A 25,895-nucleotide genomic window follows, 5' to 3' on the forward strand; every position below is an offset into this window, starting at 1 on the left:
TGCGTCGAAGATGTTATCGGGTGCCGGTGCCGCCCGCTGGGCCTCGAGGCGCACCGCGCGCCGAAGCTTGAGCGTTTTCTTTGACCTGAACTTGGAGCAGGCCATGCAGTTCTCCTCGTTATGGTCCGGCGAGAGGCATTTATTGCAGACCGGGTGCACGTCGATATGTGGGTATTTGGACCCACAGACGGGACAGTATTTAAACGGGCTCCGGTCCATGTTGAAAAATTCGTGGTCTTGCTGCGATGAGAAGGCCTCGATGTCCGAAGAGTAACTCGACTCCGCAGATTCCGCCTCAAAGAGACGGGAGAAACTCGAGACCGTACGCAAACAATACCGACGTAGGTAACAAAGGCCTTTTGGCCTTAAAGAAGTAAGTTTTCTCGGTTCCGACAGAGACGTCGAGACCGCATCCGAACCCAATGGCGGAAAAAAACAATCTGGGGATGGAGCCGATGCCCATGCGCAATGTAGTCCAGGGGAGGAGCCACCTATCTCAGGATACTTCGAAGACTCTTCCAGGACAACAATGTGCGATCATCCGGACCCAACACTAGGCGGCGATCTATGCAAAAGATATGAATTTAGCAGCCCACATGCCTCGAACATAATATTTTACAAATTTGTGCCATGGGCAGGCATACGCGGTCTTGGTAGAGGGACGCCTGGCTAATAAATTAAAATTACAGACTTCGTGATGAAGGTCGAATATTGTGAACTGCCCCCACTCAATCTCCACGCGCAAGAAGGCATAGAGTTGACAGGTTAGGGTAGAGGACCCTTCCCTCCTGCTGCCACAGAAGATCCTCTTGAAAGGGCAGCCTGATCGGAGGATCGATACTCAGTTGGAAAAGCTTGGGATACCAGACTCTCCATGCCCAGTCTGGAGCCACAAGAATGACTTGGGCCCAGTTGCTCCTGATCATTTTGAGCACTCTGGACAGGAGGATGCTGGCGGAAAGGCATACAGGAGGCCTGAGCTCCACTCAAGACCAAAAGCATTGGAGATCGAGTGCCGCCTTGGAAACTCCAGTGCATAAAACTGCTGATATTACATGTTCTCGGTGGAGGCGAACAGATCTAACCAAGGCTCTCCCGACTGCTCAAAGAGACCTTGTAACACCTCTGGATGGAGACACCATTCGTGAACCGCTAGGCATTGATGGCGGAGTTTGACCACTATGGCGTTAAAAAAAACTGCCAGGTGTTGAAGCACAATGGAAATGCTCTGCTGTTCCAGTCATGTCCAGAGACACAGGGCCGCTTAACAAAGGGTCCACGACCCCACCCTGCCCTGTTTGTAGCAGTACCACATGGCGGTGGTGTTAGTAAACACTTGAACCAGCTTCCCATTGACTGATGGAAGAAAGAGTTTCAATATCAAGCGAATCACTCGGGGTTCAGCAAGTTAATGTGGAGTTCAAATTCCACAGGAGACCAGAGTCCTCTGATCTCCACTTCTCCCAGATTGCCATCCCATCCCAGGAGTGACACATCTGTCACTACTGTGTGGTCTGGTTGAAGAAAGAGGTGTCTGCCTCTAACCCAATTGCAGTTTGTTAGCCACCCCTGCATGTCCTGTGCAGTTCTCTCTGACATCTGGACCATGTCAGAGAGATTTCACTGATGCGGAGTCCACTGGAAATTCAAATCCCATTGCAGAGCCCGCATATGACATGTGGCATGTGTCATGTGTCACTAGCAGGATGCAAAAGGCCTTGAGGGCCAGCAGCCTCAGTCATTTCGACCAAAATCCACGATAGAGGCTGAAACATCGGTGTCATAGCCTGAATATCCTGGACTTGCCATTCAGGAGGATAGGCCAAAACTGCACTGTGTCCAGAACAGCTCAGATGAAAAGGAGCGTCTGAGATGAAGTGAGGTGTGACTTCAGGATGTTGATAGAGAACCCCCATCAAGTGCAGAAGGTTTGCTGCAGTCTGGAGGTGGGACATGAACTCGCCTTCAACAGCTAGTCATCAAGATAGGGGAAGACTGGCACCCCTGATCTACACAGATGAGCCGCAACCACTGCCATCACCTTGGTGAACCCCGAGGGGTGCTGGTAAGGCCAAAGCGGAGCACGGTGAGCGTAAAGTGCTCATGGCCTACCGTAAACCGCAGGTAGCGGCGATGGCTATCCAGGACGTAAATATGAAAATAGGAGTCCTGCAAGTTCAACACTACCAGCCAGTATCCCTGGTCTAGGGCAGGCAAGACCTGAGCTAGAGTGAGCATCTTGAACTTTGCCTTTCTGAGAAAGTAGTTGAAAGCTAGCAGATCTAGAATAGGGCGCATACCCTTTTCTATTTTTGGCACCAGAAAGTAGCATTTATAGCAATCACAGCCTACTTCTGGCGCCGGAACCCTCTCTATGGCTCCCTTGGCCAAGAGAGTCATGACTTCCTCCTTAAGCAAAGCTAGGTGATCCTCCATCAGCGGGTCATAAGTTGGAGGCATGGAGGGAGGGGTAGTCTCAAAAGGGAGGTAGTAGCCCCTTTAGACTACATGAAGAACCCACCTGTCCAATGTGATGTTCTGCCAGTGATGGCTGATCCAGCCACCAGCTGGTCGCCTATGATCTTGAAGGGCCTAACTAGAAAGGTTTGGAGGCTGAGGGTGCAGGCGGGGGTGGGGGATTGACCCGCCCTCTTGCCCTCCGACCCATGGGGCCGGAACAGGCCATGACGTCCTTAAAGTGCTCCAGGGCCACATCTGCCTCATCTCCGCAGAGAGAGGTGCCATCAAAGAGCATGTCCATGAGAGAGGCTAGGACATCCCCCAAAAAGCCAAAAGTCCTTAACCAGATATGGCATATAAAAGCCACTGTAGTAGAAATTGCTTTGCCCAGTGAGTCAGTCGTGTTAAGCCCACAATGGATAGAAAACTTTGCAGCACCTCTCCCGTCTGACACTGCTTGGGAGAGGATGGCCAGGGCCTCCTCTGGAACCTGCGGCAGCACTTGTGCAACCATTTCCCATAAAGTGTGGGAATAACGGCCCAATGAGCATGCAGTGTTCACTGACCGCAATGCAAGGCTGGAGGAAGAAAACATTTTCTTACCCTAACTATCCAGCCTCTTGGATTCCCTATCTGGTGAGTGTAGAAGGAAACGCGCCTTGGGAGGTAGAGGCCTGGACCACCTAGCTCTTGGGGGTAGGGTGGTTGATGAGCAAAGACTGGTCACCCAGGTCCGGGCGATGGTGGCGGGCAATTCTCCTATTCACAGGAGCTCATGTGCTGGGCTTGCACCAGGTGGCCAATAGGACTTCAGTTAAGGCCTTGTTAAGAGACAGCACAGGTTCCAATAATGAAACACCAGGCTGTAGTACCACTGTCAAGATGTGAGTCTTGACTGCCAGAGAAGGGAGCTCAAGGCCCAGGATCTCAGCTGCCCTTCGCACCACTATTGAGTAGGATTCTCCCTCCTCTGTAGCCACAGTAGGGAGAGAAAGCAGGCCAGAACCTGTACAGGTATCCAGTCCGCTGGCTTCACCCAGTTCCTTGCACCATTCCATGTCTTGGTGAGGCTGGTTTTGTAAAGAGTCCAGCGACACCTCCCAACCCTGCTCCATGTCTAGCCCTTGAGAATAGGGCTGAGTAAATAATCCAGAAACTAAGCGTTCTATCAGCGCCAGTAGGCGCCAATGCGGCTCATCTGGGACAGAAATGGAGCTGGCACCACTGGTGGGCACGTGCAGCGCCTGGATTCTCGGCGTCGGGTCCTGCACCAGGGAAAGTCGCAAGGGTATGACCAGCATTGGTCCAGATACATGGGGGGGCATAAGCGCTGAGACCGGAGCCACCGGTGCAGAACCAGATTGAGGCCCCTCTGAGCTTACGGGATCCAAAGGCCGCTGGTAGGGTCACGTCACCCAAATAAGAGGCACATGGCATCATTAAACTTCTTGAGCTGGGCAGGTTGTTGCTCCAGCTCCCGAAGAAGCTGGGAAGCATGGAGCCGATCCAGGAGTAGGTTCAGAGTAATGAGGCCTAGAAAGCAGAAGCTTCTCTATTGCGTTAGCAGGTATGCTCCTTACCTGACTGACTCAAAGACTTTGAGTGGGAGGACAAAGACTTGGGGCTCCCTGAGCTGTACTTGGACCTCCGGGGCAAACGATGTGGTGGCAAGCGCCGGCTGCAAGCACCTTTAGGGACCACTCAAAGCTTTCGGAGCCTAGGCTCGGCAGTCGGAGCACAACCTGGAGTCTTAGTCGCACTGCAGACAACAAAGACACACCAAGTGTGGATCCGTCAGTCACATAGTTTGAATCAAGAAGTCTTCTTGAATATGGTGAAATAACACCCAAAAAAAATCAAAAAAAGTCTGTCAAAAAGCGACAGATGGTAGCTTTCTTCACGATCTGAGCTGGCTGGAGCAGAAAGAAAAGGACTGACGTCAGTGTGTTGGAGTGATGCCAATATAGGTGATGCATACGTCACAATGGCGGAGATGATGCTGATGAAGTCACGTGGAGCTAACTGATGCCACCTAATGGCACACAATGGTATTGCTTGAAAAAAAGTCTTTCAGATCTAGTCTGATGCCTGGGAAATTCAAAGGTAAGGAATCTGCGGCCAGATGTCTATCAGATTAAACGTTTTCTGCAGACATTTCAAAAGCCCATGCCGATCCATAGTCATCATTATCCTAATAGGAATACCGTGGAGCTGCCACTCTATTTACTATGGCGTCATAAGTGAAATCTGTCTACTCTATCTTTAACTCTACCAGACCAAGACATTTAAACAAAGGGTCTGCATACAAACTTGCAAGAATACACACTCTGCAGGAGGCTCACACATGGAACACTTCAGCAAGGAAAACTGATCACTGTTGCCTGTGCTGTACATGCCTTTGTGACATGTGTTAGCTGAAGTCATGCTCATGCACTGCAGAGGCTCATTCTCTTCTTCTCTGCAGGCTCTCCTGCTTCAAGCCCACCCTTGTCTGACAAGTTACAGGATGGGGTTGGGTGGGACAGTGAGACTTAATGAACCCCACATCAACATGTGGCAAATTGAGAAAAAATGGAGCATCATAGCTCCAGCCCCTAACTGATGTTTAGCCCTGGGCACTCCAAGGCTGAGCCCAGGAGCATCCAGGGCTAACTTTCCCTGAAGAGCAACAGGTGCAGTTCCTTAGCAGAGAAGGGTATGGCTTTTTCATGCTAAAGATCTTAAAGGTCTAAGGGCTGTATGAGGTTGTCAGACCAGCAAATGCGTAACTGCTGCGGAGAATTGAGCGCTCTCTGTTTTGGATGTCTTTGACAGGCACAACCAGTAGGAACAGCAACAAATCTAGTTATCTGCATTTAAAGCAAACATTTAGTCAGGAAAAGGGAGTGCAGAGCCCAGACATAACACATCAGCAAACCATCAACTGTATAACAAAGCAAACTCACTTTATCAGGTGATGAATAGATATTTTATCAAAAAGCATGTTATGAACATGAAGCGAGTTCTGCACACTAAGCGGTATTAGGTTTGTTAAAGTATGTAAACAAGAATACATTAAATCATCTATTTTCACTGCTGTGGAAGATGAAAAATGTTGATCTATATTATCTATTCTCAATCATGCAATAAGGATGACATACATCAGTAATGAAAGGCTTTAAGGCATGCAATATTCCTCATCCAAACATCCCTTTTCACCCACAGGTTTCAGCAATCATTTGATTTAAATTTATAAGTAGAGTGCCTGCTCAAATTATGTGTGATGCTCTAGTTCTGTGGTTCTTAACATTTTCACTTCTGTGGACCGACCCCCACTTAATCATTACTGGAATTCAGCAAACCCCATGGAGTCATTCTCGAAGCTGGGAACGCTTTCCTAAACAATTTCGATTATTTGAATTGCAAAACAATACACAAAAACATGGAAATAAGCAATCAACAAATACAGAAATGATTACATATTTTAGTCACAAACAATTTTTTTTAAAAATGTATAGCAAAGTTGGAGCTTTTCTGAATTCGATTGTTCATAATAAATTCTAGTTGATGCAATTGCACTGCTCCCATGCATCAATTTGAGTATACGAACCTAATTTGTAGCCACCAGTTTCGGGCTGGACTGTTCCCATAATGAGCATGGTCAAGACTTAACTGCATATGGCTGGGTACAAACTACGGTGGCGTGGTGAGCAAAAAAAACAATGGATTAAACCCAGATCTTTGCAACTGGGGGTGAATGTCTGCATTGTTCAGCATTCTCGCCATCATTTGTTCTTTTTGAATTGGTCACCCTTAGTGGGAAGGGTATGTCCAAAGGTGGGTCTGGTGGTCACTGCACCACTGGATCCAAGCTAGCCTGGCTGACGAGGATGCTACCCCAAAACCAGTACCAGGATGCTGGTTTCCAGTCCAGGGAGGAGCTGGCTTGGCCCATAGAGCTGGACTGTTCCCATGAGGAGCAGGGTCAAAACTGATTTGCATCCGGCAGGGTACAACCTGTAGTGGTGAGCGAAAAAACAAAAAAATGATGGACTGAATAATAATAATACCAGCATTTGTAATGCGCGCAGCTACCTCAGGCGAGGTGTCCCGGCGCTGGAGGCAGTCGGGAAGATTAAGCGAGCTATTGACCAGAGTCACAAAGTACTGGTCTAACCTGCCACCGGCGATGGAACCGTGAGCCCCCGTGTTCCAGAGTCAGCCGCCCAGATCTTTGTTACTGGGAGTGAATGTTTGCATTCATCAGCATTCTGTCAATCCTTTGCTCCTTTTGGACATTACAGAGCAGACTCACTACAAGAGACCAGAAATGGTGCATTCTAAACAGCATGTTTGAATTTTAATTTAGCATTAATACACCTTTTCATATGCTTTACTGTTAAAGACAGATTGGTTTCTCTTAAGACTAAGTCCCTAAGCATCTTTAGTAATGTTAGGTCTGACACAGCCTTATGGGTGATGGGAGCGGGTTAATTGAGCAACAACCAACAAAACTTGCCAGGCTGTGTGTTTTTTTCAATACATGAGTAATGAGTAATGGAAAGTCACAGTGCTCAGGAGGAAGTATGATGGTAGCAGACCATCGCAAAGTTGGTCTTTCAATAATGCAGTGAAATGCTTCCATCATTCTCACAGATCTCCTTTCTGGAACTTGCACCAAAGCCACCTAAAACCTACTCAGGTGGGAAAAAGGAAATAGTCAGAAATATCTAATCTACAGGCAAAGGGTCTGGGGTCGATCACATGAATAAATTACAGCGATGTAGGAAGGAATGCAGACAAATATAGGGTATATTTTGGGTAAGTGAGCACAAACAGAGGAAAGGCACAGACTTTGAAAATGTACACAGACTAGGAAAGAAAACAGAGCTCACAGTGGGAGAATGGGCACAGACTAAGAAGGGTAACAAAATACATCACAGAGTGATTAATGAGGGCACATACAGAGAAGGCATACAATGGCCGAAAAGGCAGAGCATAAAGGACAAATACCATAAATTGAAAATGTCCATCATGACAATTGAGTGCCCATAAATAGAATGTGGACCTCTAGCTCCCTGCCTGCAGCAACATAAGGAGAACATCTAGAAATATGGATTCACCTTTTTATGGCAACTTCAGTTCTTTGGTATTTCTCACTGATTACAGGAATATTGGCAGGCCAAACTGTTCTGCACAGCAAGCCTACTGCATTATGTGGTGCACAGCCTGTCGTTGGAGTATAGTCTACTTCAGATGGGTTTTATTTATAATAATGATCTGGGAAGACAGAATGGTGACATAAGCAGAGGAAACGGTGAAATCCTCAAATACCTATGCATGATGGGGTGGCTCTGTTCAATTTCCTCAAGCTCAACCAGAGCAAAAACTTGACACTGGAGGAGCATGTGGAACTTTCAGAAGAAACAAACACAGTTCGTCACAAAATAAAGGATGTCAGATTTGAAGTGGTGAAGTAAAGGTATCCTGCACTCAATTAAGCTAGGGTTTATTGCAACTCCAAGCTGTACCCCAATGCAGTCAATGATCCCAGTAGCCAGCTTCTTAAGGCAAACAAAATGATAGGTGGAATGCTTAAATCTTAGCCACTGCAAATTACCAGGGTGGAAATCACAGTCCATTTTGTTTTTTGCCTGCCAAGCCACCTGAGAAAGAACCAGCCATATGCAAATTAGTGTTGGTCCTTCACCAAGAGAAACAGTCCACCCTGTACTTCAAGGCAAGTTCCCATTACCACAAATGGGAATACAAACAATGCCAGACCGGTTTCAGCCTGGTTAGGACTTATTAGTGAGATACAGCTTGTGTACTAAGGTAGACAAGCACAGGATATAGATCTGAGCATACGCACCACAATAAGGGCATTGAACTGAGGAAAGCAAATTGCTTTTGTAGGTCCTTGCTTAGTGAGCGTAACATAAAGGTCTGGAATGTGGCCTTCAACGATGATCAGCGACAGATTATTCAAGCATTCTTTCCATCATTTTGTTTGTTGCAGAATACGCCTTAAGTGTGAGGCTACAGAAAATAAAACAAACCTTTTAAGGTTTGATGCTGATGGCACTTACACCATTCATGGCAACCATATTGGATTGTATATCAACTTTAAGAGGCTTTGGGTATGCCTGCTTCAGTCAACTGCTTCTTTTGTTCAGAAACCATCAGTCAGTGACATGAGATACTCCATTCCATGTTAACTCAAGCCACAGGAGTATTTCAGTGTCCTCATGTTTGTACTGGCTGTCTCCTGTCTCCATTGTAATGCTTAAGGGACTCAAGCACCTCTGGATCAACTTCTTGAAAAGCCTTGGTTCTGCAGGAGTCAACATTTGTTCAAACCTTGACAAAGGGATGTTGCCTAAAAACAAAGCCACAGCATCCACAAACTAGGCTTGTCATTGTAGAGAACAAACCTGCCTCTGTGGTACATCTTCGGCAAGTTCAGAAGGCCAAGATATTGAGGACATATGCTTTTATTGAGAAGCCATTGGCGTACTTATTTTTGTATCTCTTTACAGCACATTGAACCACATTGCAGTAGTGAGCTTACATCTAAACAAAAAGATGCATGGAATTGTTACAAAAAATAAGAACTACCAGATACAAATATTAATTTGTTTTCAAACTAAGATTTAATGTTAGGAACATCATAACAAGTGATGACCCCTGAACTAGAGAATGAGGAGATAAACATAAAGGTGTTGAGATGAAATAGTGAATTAAATTTTTGTGGTCGACCAGCTTCCAGCCAATGCATGAATACAGCTGATTTCGCATTCTTTAGTCGAATGTTACTTTTAGGTTCAGTAATCCTCACTTTAATTTTTAGTTCTGTAATACCCTCATAAGTTTTCCTGCAACGGCATTTTATGGTGTAAACTACATTCATAGTAACACATGTACTAGAATGTTGAAGTGCAATCTTCATGCCTTGTGATGGATGTGTAAATTGATTTCCTACGATGACAATGCAATGTTTGCAATTTTCACATTTTTGCATGCCGTTAAAGGTTTTCTTTTCCTTATCTAGTTTTTTGTTGGATAATAACTCTTAAATTGCTTGATCGTTGAAAAGGAAAAACAACTTTCTTTTCAGATATTCACCGTTAATCAGGTTCTGTTTGTATCATCATCCAGTGTTTTTTGATGATTTTTTTTATTTTCATAGCCTGAGTGGAGTATTTAAAACACATACAGTTGGTGTCTTTCTTTAATTCATTCAGTGTCAACAAGGTCTGTCAATGATGTTAACTCGGTTCATGGATTCCTCAGTCTTATGGTATCCTCTTTTCAAATACCTTGTAGCGTATTTTTTTTTTTATAGTTTTTCATCTTTTTGAGGATTACTAGTTATTCTCTTTAGTCTGATGAATTGTGAAAAAGGACGATGTCTTTTTAATGATTCCTGATGAAAACATTTATAATGCAAACAATTATTGCGATCGGTTATTTTGGTGTGTACATTGGTCTTAATCTAATTTTCATCAATCTGTACCAAAACGTCTAAAAATGCAATTGTATTTTTTAAAATCTGGTACGTGAATATGATCTGCTCATGACATCTGTTTAGTCTGTCTGTTTTCTAGTAATGATCTCAAATTTCCCTTCCAAATGATGAAAATGTCATCTATTGTTGGCCTAAAAATGACTATATTCTCACTCCATGTAGGATCTTTCAAAATGTAATCGTTCTCAAATTTCGACATTAACATATTCGCATATGAAGGGGCTCCAGAAAAACCCATTGGTGTTCCATTACATTGGGAGTAGAATACTTCATGCCACTGAAAATAACTATGGTATATTGCAAAATGCATTAAATCCAATAAAAAGATTTTCTTAGCTCCTTCACCATCATTGTTTAAGAGAAACCATTCAATCGCTTCCAGTCCTTCATTGTGTGGGATGGAAGTATATAGGTCGGGAACATCCACTGTCCACAACCACCATGTTGTCATGTCTTGTTGTGGTATGGATCTCAAGGTGTTCAAAAATTATGTAGTGTTCTTAATGCAAGTGTCCCCTTTTTGTACCATTGGTTGAAAAAAATAATCCAAATATTGACCTAGTGGTTCTGATATTGATCCGCAGGCAGATACTATCGGTCTAAATGGTGGTGTTTTAAGGTTTTTTATGTACCTTCAGTAACATGTAAAATTGTGGACGGTGAGGGTATTCACCGTCTAAAACTGATATTTTTTCTCAGTGATCTATTTCATGTTGAGGGCTTTAACCAAAATAAGTCTTAAAGTCTTTTGAAAATGGATCGTTGGATCCTTATCTAGTTGCAAATACACATTTTTATCATGTACATGTGCTTCCACACTAGTCTCATAAAACTCAAGAGTTCATGACCACTAACGCTCCTCCCTTATCTGTTTTTTGGATTGTTATGCGATGATCTTCAACTAAACTTTGTAAAGCGTTCCATTCCTTATTGGAAAAGTTTTGATTAGTGGTGTTAGTGAATTTGATTTTGTTTACTTCTAGTTTAACTAGACATTCAAAAGCGTGAATGGTTTATGAGAAATTGGGGAACAAAACAAACTTTTTGCTTTGAACTTTTTATATTCTGGTTCTTCTTGAATATCCATGGGTGTTGAGATGATTCTAAAGAAATCTCTCAACCTGAGTGTTCGCTGAAACTTAAAACTAGCAACTTCAGTCACAGCTATATTACTCTGGTACACAGGTACAAAAGATATTCCTTTGTTCAACAGTCTACATTGATCATTTATCAGATTCACATCCCATATATTGATAACTAGGTTGTCTTTGTCATGCTCCACAATGTTCTCTTGTCCTTTTCTGCGTCTGTTTCCTTTGCCCCTACGGATTTTTCTGAACTGGTAGCATTGTTTGCTGCCGGGCTTGTAGACAAAAGATACTTTAGTTGATTTTGATGCTAATGAATTGGATGGTTGTTTTGATGCGTTTGCAATACTGATCATTGGTGTTCTATTTTGAGTAATATCTGAATCTGATACCATGCTTTCTTGAGACGAGGTAATGTTAGTTTTTTTGTCGCCATTTTCTTTGATTGTAAACTTCTGCCCATGTATATACTTCAAGTTTATAATCGATTGTATCCCTACGATACTTCTTAATTTTTCCATCATGAATTTCTTTAGCATAACTTTCCAATTTCAGGTTTATGTCATCTAGTGTCTCTTGAAAGTTCTCGTGTTTGCTCAGTTCCTCTTTAATCATTGATAGCTCTTCTTCCAAAGTTTTCAGGATATTTGATAATTCCTCGACTATTAATAAAATCAGATCCAGGGAGCACTTATTTAAAATCTGGTACCATTTCTTAATGAAATCTTTGTTGTTTCTGCATAACAGGTTTTAACGCTATCCGCAAACCTCTTGGGATACGTTTAGTTTTGTGATAGTGGATCAGGGTCGTGGCATGCAATCTTTAAATTATTTCCTTCTTACTTACATATTCAAGTTGTTTCAAAAGTTGTGTCACCATGTTTTCTTGTGGTCTAAATGACCTGACTTCTTGAATCGAATCATATATTTCACTTGCAGCCTCTGCAGTATATACTAATGTTTCTGCTTTGTTTGTTGTGATTTGCGCGATCTCTTCAACAACATTCAATTAGGTGCACCTCGAGGTGAGTAGACAATTTTAATGATCAAATTAATGTGGTTTCTCAGTTCACTCCGTGATCAAACGTTCAAACATTCAACAAAATATAATTGTGTGCTACTCCATCCGTTACACTGTCTTGCAGTGAAGGAATACTATGAATGTAGTTTACACCATGAAATGCCCTTGCAGGAAAACGTATGTGGGTATTACAGAACGAAATATTCAAGTGAGGATTACTGAACATAAAAGTAGCATTCGACTAACGAATGCAAAATCAACTGTAGCCATGCATTGGCTGGAAGCTGGTCAAAATCTCACAATTAAGATTCGCGATTTTAATATACAATAGAAGATTTCATGAAAAAGCGATAATTTAATCGCAGAAGAAGAAATAAATGAATTATTTAATCAAATAAGAATTATCGTTTTTGTACGGTGGAGGAGAAACGCTTGGAGTTTCGGTGTGAAAGTGCACACATCCTTCGGGTATTGGTTCGCCAGACCTGACATTCTATTGTTTTCAAAAAGCAGCAAGACATAGTGTAACGGATGCAGTAGCACACAATTATATTTTGTTGAACGTTTGAACATTTGATCACGAAGTGCACTGAGAAACCACATTAATTTAATCATCTTCAAGGAAACCATTAAATGCACTATCACCAACGATGACCCCACACCTCTCACTGAACACCTCAACTACAGACGCAAAGACCACATGGGGCACACTTGTCTACAGCAGACCCCCAGGACCCCAACAAACTTTCTGCAACACCATCTCCAACCTCATCGCCCCCCCCCAAAAAAACTATCAACTCCCACCACTATCTTGGCCACCTAATTTCCACATGGACGACCCCCATTAAGGCCAACTCCATTGCCCTCCTGGAGAACCTGAAGAACAATGGCCTCACCAAACTGGTCACTGAACAAACGTGCAAGACTGGGCGCACACTTGATCCCATTTTCACCACCAGTGACAGAATTAAACACCACAGAACTCACCTCTATGGACCACGCCATTGTACACTACACCATCTGCAATGCCCAGCACACCATCACTAAGCGTCAATCCTCCTCCCACCGCAGTGTCGCTCCCCTGAAACCTACTAAAGACTACAAAACCACAAAACAAATGAGCTGGGAGACCCCAGAGCTCATGTCCAACAAGCACAACTGCTACTAACTGGAGAGAAGATGGCGCATCACAAAGAACCCCGCTGACAGAGTCACCTACAAGATAGCCCTTAGCAACTATAACCTGCACATAAAGGAAGCCAGGAAAGCAACCATCACCGCCCGCATCAACTCCACAGTCAACCAACCTAAGGAATTCTTCAAAATAGTAAAAGAAATATCCTACCCAACAGCCACAGGGAACACCATCCACCACTTCCAAGAGCTCCAACACATCCCCCCAGGCTACTTACACAACAAAATTACCACCATGGCCAATGTTTTTCTCAGAAATGCGAAAACCTATTCTGCTGGTCTTCAAAGAAGACTGGTACTCTAACTGGATGCTCACAATCCTAGTTAGAACCCACAGCCCAATATACACCGTTGGCACCTACAGATAGGTGCACAACAGTGGTTGTGATTAACTGCCTCTGAAATTTACTAAAACAAACTACCCTCAGTCACAGAATATGTACGCCGCTACATCAGCAGTGTAAGCTTCACTCACAAAAGAAGCATAGCCGGACATTAGGAGTACAAGTTTGCCTTTCTCAAAGAACAGATGCATCATATACATCAGTTGGCTAGTTTTTCATCTTCATATAAGCACATCAAAGCATACCTCACAAAACATGTACATCTAGGCATCAGAAGTCCAGGCTTCCTTTCCTCATAGAACAGATACAGCATGGGCAGAAGTACAAGCTCCTTCCTCCATAGAATAGATGCAGCATTGTAATGGCAGTGGAAGCTTCATTCCCTGACACTTCAGCAGCAGTTCTACTGACACAGACCAGGCAACGTCCAGGAACTATCAGCGAAGCCACCTCTGTCCAATTACAGGTAAAGCACAGTCTTCAGCAGCAGTGAAAGGACAATTGCTATTTGATGCATATGTTTCAGTATGGCTGTGTGGAGTGGGAAAGGCATGGATGGCTAAATAATAAAACGGTCAAGTATGGCTGGATGAGTATAAATATCTATTATTTCTGTACCAAGATGCACCTAGGGGTGAACATGTGTGAACAAATACATATGTTGGGTCATGTTAAGTAAAGTATGGAGTGGTGAATGGCACGAAGCTCCAACCTTGTGCATTGATAGGATCACTGTGGTCATCATCCCAGGTGTTAGTACTTTAAATGGGTGGAAAAAAGTCAGGGGTCTCTAAAAGGGACATTGGCAAAAAAGTTTGACTAGTAATTATTTCCAAGAGGCGTGGCCTAATGAATTAAGCGTGTGACTTACAGCAAGAAAACTAGAATCGTGGACCTTACAAAGTATACCAGCTGGCTAGCATTTGGGGAAATAATGAAGAGTAAACACAATATTGATTGCATAATTAGATTGAAAATGTTTAAGTTTTGAGATTTTGAGACTGAATTAAACACTGCAAGATCTATGGAAGGATGGGTGGTCTTCAAACTGTTTTAATCACTACTATTCCCATCCACACCACTTCCTTTCACCATCTCTCACTTTGTTAGACATTTACGGTCTTTTTCTCCCCATGCCTTTCAGAAATCCTCCATCTTCTCATCTCACACATCATTTTCACCTTCGAACTGTCTGGTTGCTCTTTCTTCTGCTCATTTCCTCACGTCACCATCTCCCCCACACACAACTTACCAACTTTAAACACTGCATTTAAATTCCTTTGGACCTGTCAAAAATATAACAGCAATGAAGCGCTTTCACCCACTTTCTTATAATAACACAATTACAATTGGCACACGAGACCATCGCTCAGTAGAGGGACACGGATTGCAAGGGCATAAAGTTAGAATACCTTTTTTTCCTACTGACAGGTGCTGTGAAAATTCACACTCCCTTATGACTCATCTCGCAAGCTTTCATTCGTGGCCAGTCATGAACACTCGCCCACATCTGAAAGCCATATCGAGGTCTAGAAGTGACTTAATTCAAATAAAGAGACCATCGCTGCACGAAGAAAAAAATACAGAAATACAACATAAGGTAAAACAGATGCTCTTAGAGATTGCAAGATCAAGTTAAAATGAAATCTAATCAGGGACTTAGATGCTGCTATGGATTACCCACAAGGCTTTGTACAGTCTTGTTGGGGAAATCAAGCACTGCTTTTACCTGTAAAGGACATATATTTAGGACCCATTTCAAAGTCAGCGTTTAATTACTTCTGCATCTGACACCTGTCAGATAACTATCCCCTTGATGCCTGCAGGTGGGCATACAGAGGAGTGAGTGAAAGGCAGAGGCCCAATCCGGTCTGAGCCCTTGGCCATGCCTGCGCATCGCACATCTTCGTAGATTAATCTATCTTCCCACACAGTCTTACAGATGGGCGAGACACTGAAAGATTGAGCCAGATGTCGGTCTCATCTCGAGGTCCATTACTGGAGCCAAAATTAGCTTTCATGTGGCTTTTGTCTGTCCTAAGTTCTAACTTCACACTCCAAGAACTAATCACAAAGCAGTAACTTTGATGAAAAACAGACGAGAGAGATACCCATCTAGCAGCTGAACTGCACAATATGAAACCAGAAAATCTGAGATCACTCCCAGCTTCTCCGCTTTAATAGATGGTGTGATACTAGGCAAATATTTTGTTTCAAGGAACCTCCATTTCTTCATCACACACAGTGTACCTTCAACGGCAAGAGTTCAGGAAGTGCGTTGTACAAAAACCTCGTGTTTGATTTAACACACCATGATGTTGCTCCATCTACAATAAGATTCTAGGCCCCATAGAGGCTATACATGACAAATGAGTTGCCTCAGAGTTCAATAGCGGCATTGTCGTCAAGGGTGGGAGAAACCATGAACCTTTCTAAGCTAATGTTTCAAAACGAATATTTTTAATAATTGTCTCTTAACATAGTAATATTGATCTAAAGCATTAAGACAAATCGCTTCAGCATGTTAAATACGTTTTTAAAATAAAATATTTAAAGTGACTTATCATATTTTTACATTATGTCTGTAGCAGGATTTAGATTATATATATGATGGTCGGCTCGTGCATGGACTCCGAGAGTTAAGTTAGACCCTTATATCGGTTGTGGCTCTGATCTCCCTATTAATTTGTGTGCTCACCCACCTCTAGCCAGTCTGTAGCAACAGTGACTTAATATCACTGTTAGTGCATATGGCAGATTTGGTTGCACTGCTGGCCATGATCTGAATAAGAAGTGATTAGGGGGGTATACCACCTCATAGACCGCCCTTGAAGCTACTGGGCCTGGTGTTGGCCAAAAGGAAGAGTGTGGTAATGTTTAGCGAGGTCCACAGACCCTCTAGACACGTTTTGTGAAGTGAATCAGGTAGCACTTTATAGCGGGTCCATTTCCTCCCCGTTCATGATGAGTCTACATCATTCCTAATGCTGCCACTGGCACTCCATTATAGTTGATCCCATGTTTCGTTATAAAAGCAGGGTTTTAAATAATTACAATAATCGTAATAGTCCCACAACATTTCAAAGTATCCCATACATATTAATGTTGTACCTTGCAAATCATACCTGGGCAACATCCTCGAGTTTATTCCATTTAACAGATAACAGCAGTTTGGGAAGTGACTGAGGGAAGCTCTCGCGGCAGTCATAGCGGAGGGTCCAGATAAGGTCCATTTCATTTTCACAGAGCTGAGACAGGGGATCCCGTTCCATGATTTCTTTCAGCTCAAATTTGAACTGCTTGCCGACTCGTCCCTAGGAGAAATAGTGCTTGAAGGATAAGGTTTTACATAGAATATTTAATTTGCTTTAGTTATGCAATAATGTATTGTTCCATATCATTACTAACTTAGGGTGGGGGGGTACAAATGCATTCACCTTTAACATGCTATAGGACTTATTTTTGTAATAAAAGGCAAGCGAAGTAGTAACTGAAAACTGATCAGTGACAATTTTACAATGTTCAATTGCACTGGGTACTTTCTATGAAAAAATACAGTTAGTTTACTAACTCGGTTAACAATTTGTGGTTGAGAATATGAAAGAGAAAAATACCGTTTTGAAACACAATTCTTTTCATTTATTCAGTGTGTCCTCAAACTCATTAATTAAGCATACGCACTTCAACCAAGATTTAGGAACACTATACAGGAATTTAGAGGAAATCTACTCTGTTTTTTCCCAATTACTAGATGAGAAATCACAAAATGGGGGTGGGAATTCAACTAATCTACAGTCAACTCACAAAGTGCTTGGATAAGTGGCAGAAACTCAGCGTAGCACTACAAGAATATCCTAGTGTTAGTTTATTTAAAAAAAATATTTCTAGAACTGCTGTTTTAGATCAAAGTTGACACAAGAAAAAGTACATGGAAGAATCGGGAGAAAACTAGGAAATATGTACCAGACTAGATCATGATCGATCAGACACACACACACACACACACTTATTCCATGCACCCTGGTTGAGGCAAAATATACAGAACATAAAAGGGAAAGAGTATGGACAAGGTGATTATTTAGTGTAGTATCAAAAAGAGTGCTGTTGGCTATGAGGTCTAATGTTTCCCTGCCAGGATATTGGCTCACCTCTGTGTAGGATCTTCGTTCCAAAAATCAGTGCTGGGATTGTCCAACACATGTACTTCCTTTGTCTAGATGTGCACCCATACAAAATATATATTTTATGGCATATTCATGACTAGGTATTGGGGCAAACCCTGCATAAATCTCAATGAAGCCTAAAGATATAAAGATAATGTGGAGATGGTAATTTTATGCTTTTTTAAAAATGCTTAATATTTTGTTGTATTCCCCAAATGGAGAAGCATACATTCAAGAAAGCAGACCAAGGAAATATTGCCCTGAATATCCTGAGTGTGGCAGATGTGTGGATTTTCACAGAGAAAGCAGTCTGGGCAATCAATTGTATAATATTAGAGAAGTTCAATCAACTGTAGCAAAATCTCCATTTAAGGTTAACTGTTAACTTGATGACAGGTGTCAAACTCAGAACAATATGGAAAGTATGAATACTACATAATTTAACTCTATACAACCTAAGGCATTTAATGATGCAAGGCACACCAGTCCTGCCCTAACTTGCTGGCCGGGATAATGCACTAGGCATCACCTTTGTCAGATTTTCAGCAATCCTTTTACCTAAACATGGCCATTGACTCCAGTTTCTCACGTCCAGTAGCAGCAACAGAGTGGAGGAGAGTGAGTCAGACATCTGAACCTCTCAGAGATACGTCCCTACTTCATCAATGGTCTGTTTGGTACCCACTCCCCAGCTGTAGGCACTTATCTGGTTGGGGCGGGGTACACTAATTGTGCGATTCACCCTATCGCAGTGTGAGACAGGAGCCATGGAGATAGGCCTTTAAACATGAAGCAGAACCAGCGGGTTTGTGTTATAAATAGTTTTGCTTAATATGAATCAGCCTATATCCCATGACTCTTGTACCCCCATGCATCCGGCTGTCAAGGTAGTACAAACAAATAGTCACATGACCAGTGGGACCATCACAAAGACGTGACATGGAGATACTTTTCATGATGTATATGTCATATGCATAGAAAGGAGGACAGGGAGACTGACGGTCTAGTATACAATCTCCCCAAGTATCACAATGCAGTATAAGTATACTTTACCGAAATGTGGAGAGATTATTCCTGGCTTAATGTGGGTAACCAAATAAGCATGAACTTGTAAGCAAAGTTGCCCTCAATCTTCAGAGGGTGACTTGCGTCGTCATCGGGCACTACCCTTCGCCAGGCTGGCACTGCGATGCCAGGCAGGCCCGAGAGAGGGCGCTTTATTGGAGATCTTTTAATTGACAGCGTACGATCATCATAGGGTCTGAGGTGGAAGACCCCACCAAAAAATTGTGAGAAAACTGATGAAAGGTGTGGAATAAAACCAGGTGAGAAATCCTACCTGTAAAAAGGAGCAATATATTAAAAGAAAGCTCCGTTCTGGGTGACCCTCCTGAGATATCATGGTAGACCACCCCCACAGATATAGGAGGTCCCGTGGACACAAGAGGCCACTCGTCGCCTCCTAGCATGCTCCACCCGTGGATGGTGAGCGCAAGCATAGGTGCACAAGAACACACTAGTTATTACCAAGGTGGTGTGATATAACTTATTAACACTTTGCAGCACCTCTCACTCGGACGAGAACATTAAGTCATAGATTATAGTTTCTGGTCCTCATGAAATGCCCATAGACAGCTTAACTGCTACTTGTGGCATGAAACATGTTGATCTATAACATAGGTGAGGGATGGGGCATCCTTTTTGCCCCTACCAGATGCAGAGGTGAATGCGCCATCAAGGCATTCTTGTAGTTAGTCCACAGTTAGCAATTATGATCACTGTACTCATTTTAAAACAATGTTTTTGACATCCTTTCAAGTTACATTTGTTTTTCAAGCCACACACAAAATGGTTTGTCATTTCACAAATTTCTTGTGTTCCAACCGTGCTTTTTAAAAAAAAAAAAAAAACTCTTTTTATTAACATATTCAAAAGAAAATGCACCAGGCGACAAATACTATCACATTAATCGGATATACATTCCGGTTTTACAAAATTATTCTCACAGAATAACATTTAGGGATCACAGTGACTCCAACGCTTCTGCCACTTCTCTAACCTCTGGAGGAGTACAGATATCCCCTCTATATCCATTCCAAGCACCCCAGACCTTCCCCCATTTCCCGGGGTAGCCCCTGGCAACGTACACAGACCGCTCTCTGAACACGTACCAGTCCAAATCCTCCATCCACTTCCCAATCTGTGGCACCTGACTTGCTCCCCACAGCTGAGCGATGTTCCATTTAGCAATCATGCATACCAGGGTCACCCACAACTTCCCATATGAGCTCAGGTCCGTGGGTTCCCATACATTTAGGACACATCTTCTGGTCTCTAGCTCCAATTCCACCCCCATAACCTCACGGATCTTATCATGGATTTTGGCCCAATAGTCCTGTATTTCAGGGCAGTGCCACAATATATGCATAAATGTTCCGGTCTCCCCGCACCCCCTCGAACACTCCTCACTATCCGCCAGTCCCATCCGCACCAGCCGAGGTCCCGTGGTGTAAGATCTGTGATGGATCTTCAATTGGACCAGCCTGAGTCTCATTTGGACGGCTACTACTTTCAGGGAGGAGACTGCCTCCCTCCAATCCTAATCATCCAATACTAGGCCATCTGCGCCCCACTGCTCTCTAATAGCTGCCAATGTATTCCCCATATGATTAATTAGTTTTTTATATATCAATGAAATAGTTTTTTCTGGGAGGTGTCCATCTAGTACCCAGTCCTCCAAAGGGGAGGCCTCTGGGAGCGTGGTGCCTCTGGGTATATTTGCCAGAAGGGCATGCCTGACCTGAAGGTATCGGTAACGCTCACTCTCCTGCAGATGATATTTTTTTATGTAGAACGTCGAATGCAAGGATCTCATCTTTCCCCCAGACGTCCCTAATCTGCGAGATCCCAATGAGGTACCACTTGTTAAATCCCTTTATTTTCCACAGGCTACCCAATCTCTCTGAATTCCACAAGGGGGTTGCAAGAATTAGTCTCCCGTCCCACTTAAGGTTTCGGGTGGCTGCATGCCACACTTGTATCGCGTGCGCCGGTGGCCCAACAAGGGGAAACCGGCCATTCCTAGCATATAGAGTTCTTGTAATATCCCATCTCGTTATCTGACCGCGATCCATCGCATAACCGGGATCCAATGGAGACCCATAGACAGCGTGGTTTATCGCCGCTAGTTGAGATGCCCAGTAGTATTTCCGGAGGTCCGGCAAACCAATCCCCCCGTCATACCAGGGAAGTGTGAGCTTGGAAAAAGCGATACGGGGCCTGCCCTCCCAGAGAAGCTGTCTTTGGAGGGACTCTATTTCCTTGAAACATGTGGAAGATACCGGATCCATTGAATTCTGAAGCGCGTAGAGGAAGCGGGGAAGAGCCATCATTTTAAACTGCACCACCCTACCCGGAAGGGAGAGCGACAACGATCTCCATCTCGCCACATTTCTGCGGATCCTAGCCATTGGGGGCCCCAGATTGTTCTCGTATCTCAACTTCGGGTCCATGGTAACATATATACCCAGGTATCGAAACTCCACTGGGTCAATTTTTAGTGGGCATGAACCCGGAACGACCAGGGGCTCTCCGCTGAGGACAAAAAGCACCGACTTGGCCCAGTTAATGGCGAAGCCGGAGTACTCCCCGAATATTGCCAGGACGTCCAGAAAGCTAATCAAAGATTCCCTGGGAGTAGTGAGATAAAGCAGAATGTCATCTGCGTACAGCGAGATCTTGTCTTCCCACTCGGGTGTCAAACGCAGCGCTCTAATCGATCGGTCCCAACGGACCCAAGCCGCCAGCGGCTCAAGTGACAGAGCAAATATTAGCGGGGACAGAGGGCACCCCGGTCGTGTGCTCATGCCCAGAGAGAAGTCAGCGGATTTGTGGTTGTTCACCACTACTCTGGCAAGGGGATCCGTATATAGGAGACGGACCCAACCTATAAACTCGTGGCCAATACCCACCTTCCCCAAAACTGCAAATAAATAGGGCCACTCGTCCCTATCAAAAGCAATGGTCGCATCTAACGATAACAGGGCCGCCGGTTCATGTATCTTTGGTGCAGCCTCCGAAGATTTTTTATGCTGCGCCGTATTGCGGCGCAGCATAAAACCAGACTGATCCGGGTGGATCAGAGTGGTGATGACCTTGGCTAGCCTGGTCACCAGCAGTTTTGCCAGCACCTTGGGTTCGGCGTTTAATAGCGAGATTGGTCGGTAGGAAGAGCTTAGTGTCTTGGGCTTCCCTTCTTTGTGAATGGCTATAATATTTGCCACTCGTTGATGGTATGGGAGCTGGCCCCTGTCCTTGCTCTCAACAAACATGGCACGGGTAAAAGGTGCTAACTTATTCGCATTGAGTTTATACAGCTCTATGGGGATTCCGTTCGGGCCAGAGGCGTTCCCAGAATGGACCCCTCTAATAGCCTGCGCCACTTCGTCGCGTTCGTGATGGAGGGAGTCCAGGTATTTCCTGTCCTCTTCCGACAGTACGGGCATTTGGATGTCGTGTATCATAGCTGCATTTTCGGCCTCTGTATATTTTCCTGCAGACTTGTACACCGATCTATAATAAGCAGCAAACTCTTCTACTATCACTTGCGGATCCGTCACCCTACTCGACTCCCCTATCTGTAACTCTGGCACCAACCTCTATGCCCACACCCCTTTCTCCAACCACGCGATCAGTTGGGGGGGCGGAGCTAGCCTGCAGCGAAGATGGCCGCTTAAGCCGTCGGCTCCTCCACCGCTTTAACCATACTCTCAATTATCCTGAGCAAACAGTGCCAAACCGACGACAAAGCACTAGTAAATTGAGTCGGAACACAGGGGGCACATGTGAACCGTTCCACGACCCAGGCCGAAGACCAGAAGCGTTCCTGGGGGCCGTATCACGCTCCGAACTGGGGCCGACTGCTGCGCGGCTCCCCGGTATTCAAAGACGGAAATAGGACACCGGTGCGACATCCTACGGCTGTCATCGCCTGAGGGTGCCAGAGTGCCGAGATAGCTTCTGCGGAGCTGGAGAGAGAGCAAGCGGCGCCCCTGGTGAGCAATTTGGGGACGGGGGGCCGGACAAAACGGACCGCGAAGACCCGGCGACCCATCCCGGGCGCGGCTACTAATTTAGCCCCCGGCCTCATCTGGGCCTACAGGCCGCCAACACACGGAGGCGCCGGCGGGAAGGGGCTCCCGGGAAGCTGCACTACAATCACCACGCCGGCATTAGTAGACCCCCGACGACCGCCCAAGCTGTGAGGAGGGGCGGAATACATTCATCGGCCCAGAGCTGCAGAGAGGCAGAGAAAGGCAGTGCGTGGCACAGATGCATGCTGGCAAAGAATGAGGCGAGGAAAGTGCAGAGACCCTCTGAAAAGACACCTCTCTGTACTGTGGGAGCAGAACTGCCCTGTTGCCGCTACAGGCCCTGAGAGGAGTCACTGTACCACTAACAAGTGAGGCAGAGCAGTCTGGATGTTCAAATTAAGATAGCCCCTAGAGTTGTGGCTACTAGCTGCCGCCCGGAGGTTCCTACTAAGTGACGCAGCGAAAGTAGAGTCGCTCCCCGGGGCCCTGTGCTGCAGCCCCCGCTACCACTTGGAAGCGAGCAACAGAATTGCGACGGCGACTACTGCGACACACGTGGGACGCCACGGGGGTTACGGCGAAGAGTGAGCTTGGCTGAGAGAGGTACTGTTGGCCTGGTTGGAGCTCCTGTCCACCACCTGGTGCGGCGTCAACCTGGGGGGGGCATACACTACGAGAGAGCGGCTGTGAACACCAACGAGCAAGAGCCCGTAGTCTCCGCTCTTCTATTGACCAGGTGGGTCAGGGGGAGAGAACCGGCGGATTGGAGCGGCCCCTCCACTGAGGACTTGCAGCTGTCGCCATTAACGTCACCATGGGCCGCCCAGATCGCACGCAGCCTACGTTATCGTTCGATAGCAACAACAAGAAACCCAAAACAGCAGAGCCCCCGCCAAGTGAAACGGCTGAAGGAGATGGGAAACCGGTGAAGAAGATGCAACTGGGCAGGACATTCGCTGCATTTTAATGGCCATGGAGAAGAACTTGCAGGGCGGAATTGCGTCCCTGGGAACTAATTGGATGCCCGCACGTACCGCATGGATCGGATGGCGGAGCGGCTGGACAAACATGCCGAGCGCCTGGACATATCGGAACGCAGAATTGAAGAGGTAGAAGAAGCACAGACGACTCTGGACTCTGACCATAAACAGTTGGGTAAGGTGGTCCAATTATTGCAAGATAAAGCCGAAGATTTGGAGGCGCGGTCGCGCAGATGCCACATGCAATATTACAGGCCTTCCGGAAAATACCCCAACGGGCAACATGGAATGGTTTGTTGAATCACTGCTTAAACAACTGCTAGGAGACACTGCCTTCTCCGGTATGTTTGCCATAGAACGTGCACACCGCACACTTGGCCCGAGACCGAAACCTGGCGCCCCTCCACGACCCATTGTGGCCAAGTTACTTAACTACAGGGATCGGGATACTGCTCTATGACTGGCCCGAGAGAAGCAACCGCTACACTACGAGGGCAGCACGCTGTCCTTGTTCCCGGACTTCACTACCAAAGTACAGGAAGCGAGACGCCAGTTTGTTCCCATGAAACGACAACTACGGGACCTGGGAGTCGATTACGCAATGCTGTACCTTGCTAAATTGAGGGTTAACAGACAGGGCAGATCCCCTATCTTTACTGACCCGAGAGATCTACAGAAGGCCATGAAGGAATGGCGCAAGAAAACCCGAAATGCAACCAACGACGGAGGTCTTGAGGAAGCCGCTGGGGGATCCATGGAAGAACAGGACTAATCTGGACTATACGATAATGTAAGGTATTTGTACTCCAACATTAGGCGCCGGGGGAAGAGATTGTCTCTATTTTAATAATAGAACGGAACAGGATAGACATGGCGCCCTAAGCATGGACTGAGCATAACTGGAACTTAAAGGGCGGTAAAAGGGAAAATGAGTCGTATGGCGATACTGGGGGAGGGAGCAGGGCCCCACGAGTGACTTAGCTGTGGCACAACCTTTGAGGTTTCAAGCTATTGAACGTTGTATGTGCATGGCGCCTGAGAACCTTTGAGCATAAAATAATATCACATCTATTCCAGGGAAGTCATACTGATGCACACATTTTGTAAAGCCTATTACAGATGAGACAGAGGGTGTGAGACAAGAGAGGGAAGGTAGAGAGATGTACATACCCAAGGTAGGACCGTACTACTTCAGATTGTCATGGGAAACCTGTTCGAAATTCCTTAATGGGCACAGGCATTTGCTCACTTATTACATTATGGAGGTGGAGGAGCAGGGCGAGGTGGCAGGAACGTTGGACAGACACTGATATAGACTCAGCATGTGCGAGCTACCTGCGCCCCTGTGTGTGTACCACATTTCCTCAAGTAGCAGCTGTTTGGGCTATGTGTTGAGTATTTTGTATTAGGTGAGTGTGATGGTGGGAGGGGGAAGGAGGGGAGTTCGATTGAGTAGGGTGGGGTGAGGAGCGGGATGGGTTAGGGCGCGGCCATGTTGGGGATGGGCAAGCGTGGGAGGGGGCCGGGGTAAACATTTTTGACCTCTTCTATTGGTTGTTTGAAAAGGAGAGGACATATATGGTTACAGTATGTTTTGAATGGAAATACACTGATGAGCAAATATATAGGCGGGTGCGTTGGAGAATGGCACAAGGACACATGTTTCTTTACATATGCGCACTACTTCCTCCGCAATGACACAAAGTACACACGAAAATGACACTATAACGCTCATGACATGGAATGTAAAGGGACTAAATGACCACCGAAAGGTTAGACGGGTATTACAATACTTCTCAAGACATGCGATTGACATAGCCTTAATACAGGAAACGCACTTGCGGCCGGACAGCCCCACGCTGACTTATAGTGGACAACGTAACACACACGCGGCCGGCTTTACCTCTAATGCCAGGGGAGTCCTTACCTGGATTAATCCTAAGTCCTCCATCACCATGACTCCTTTGGTTACAGACACGGAGGGTAGATATACTATCACGAAATGCACTGGTAAAGGCATGACCTTCCACGTGATTAACACATAC

General features: G+C 45.1%; 1 protein-coding gene across 7 annotated transcripts in view; it reads right to left on the reverse strand.

The window, feature by feature from the left end:
* PIK3CB (phosphatidylinositol-4,5-bisphosphate 3-kinase catalytic subunit beta) overlaps positions 1–25,895 on the reverse strand; it is a 999,444-nt gene that overhangs the window by 244,463 nt on the left and 729,086 nt on the right. For all 7 annotated transcript variants that reach the window (XM_078666107.1, XM_078666113.1, XM_078666108.1 and 4 more), the window contains one exon: positions 16,740–16,928. In XM_078666107.1, the coding sequence (XP_078522233.1) occupies positions 16,740–16,928 (189 nt within the window). The remainder of the gene's footprint in view (positions 1–16,739; positions 16,929–25,895) is intronic.

This window comes from Lissotriton helveticus, chromosome 11 (genome assembly GCF_964261635.1).
Source record: "Lissotriton helveticus chromosome 11, aLisHel1.1, whole genome shotgun sequence".
Lineage (NCBI taxonomy): Eukaryota > Metazoa > Chordata > Amphibia > Caudata > Salamandridae > Lissotriton > Lissotriton helveticus.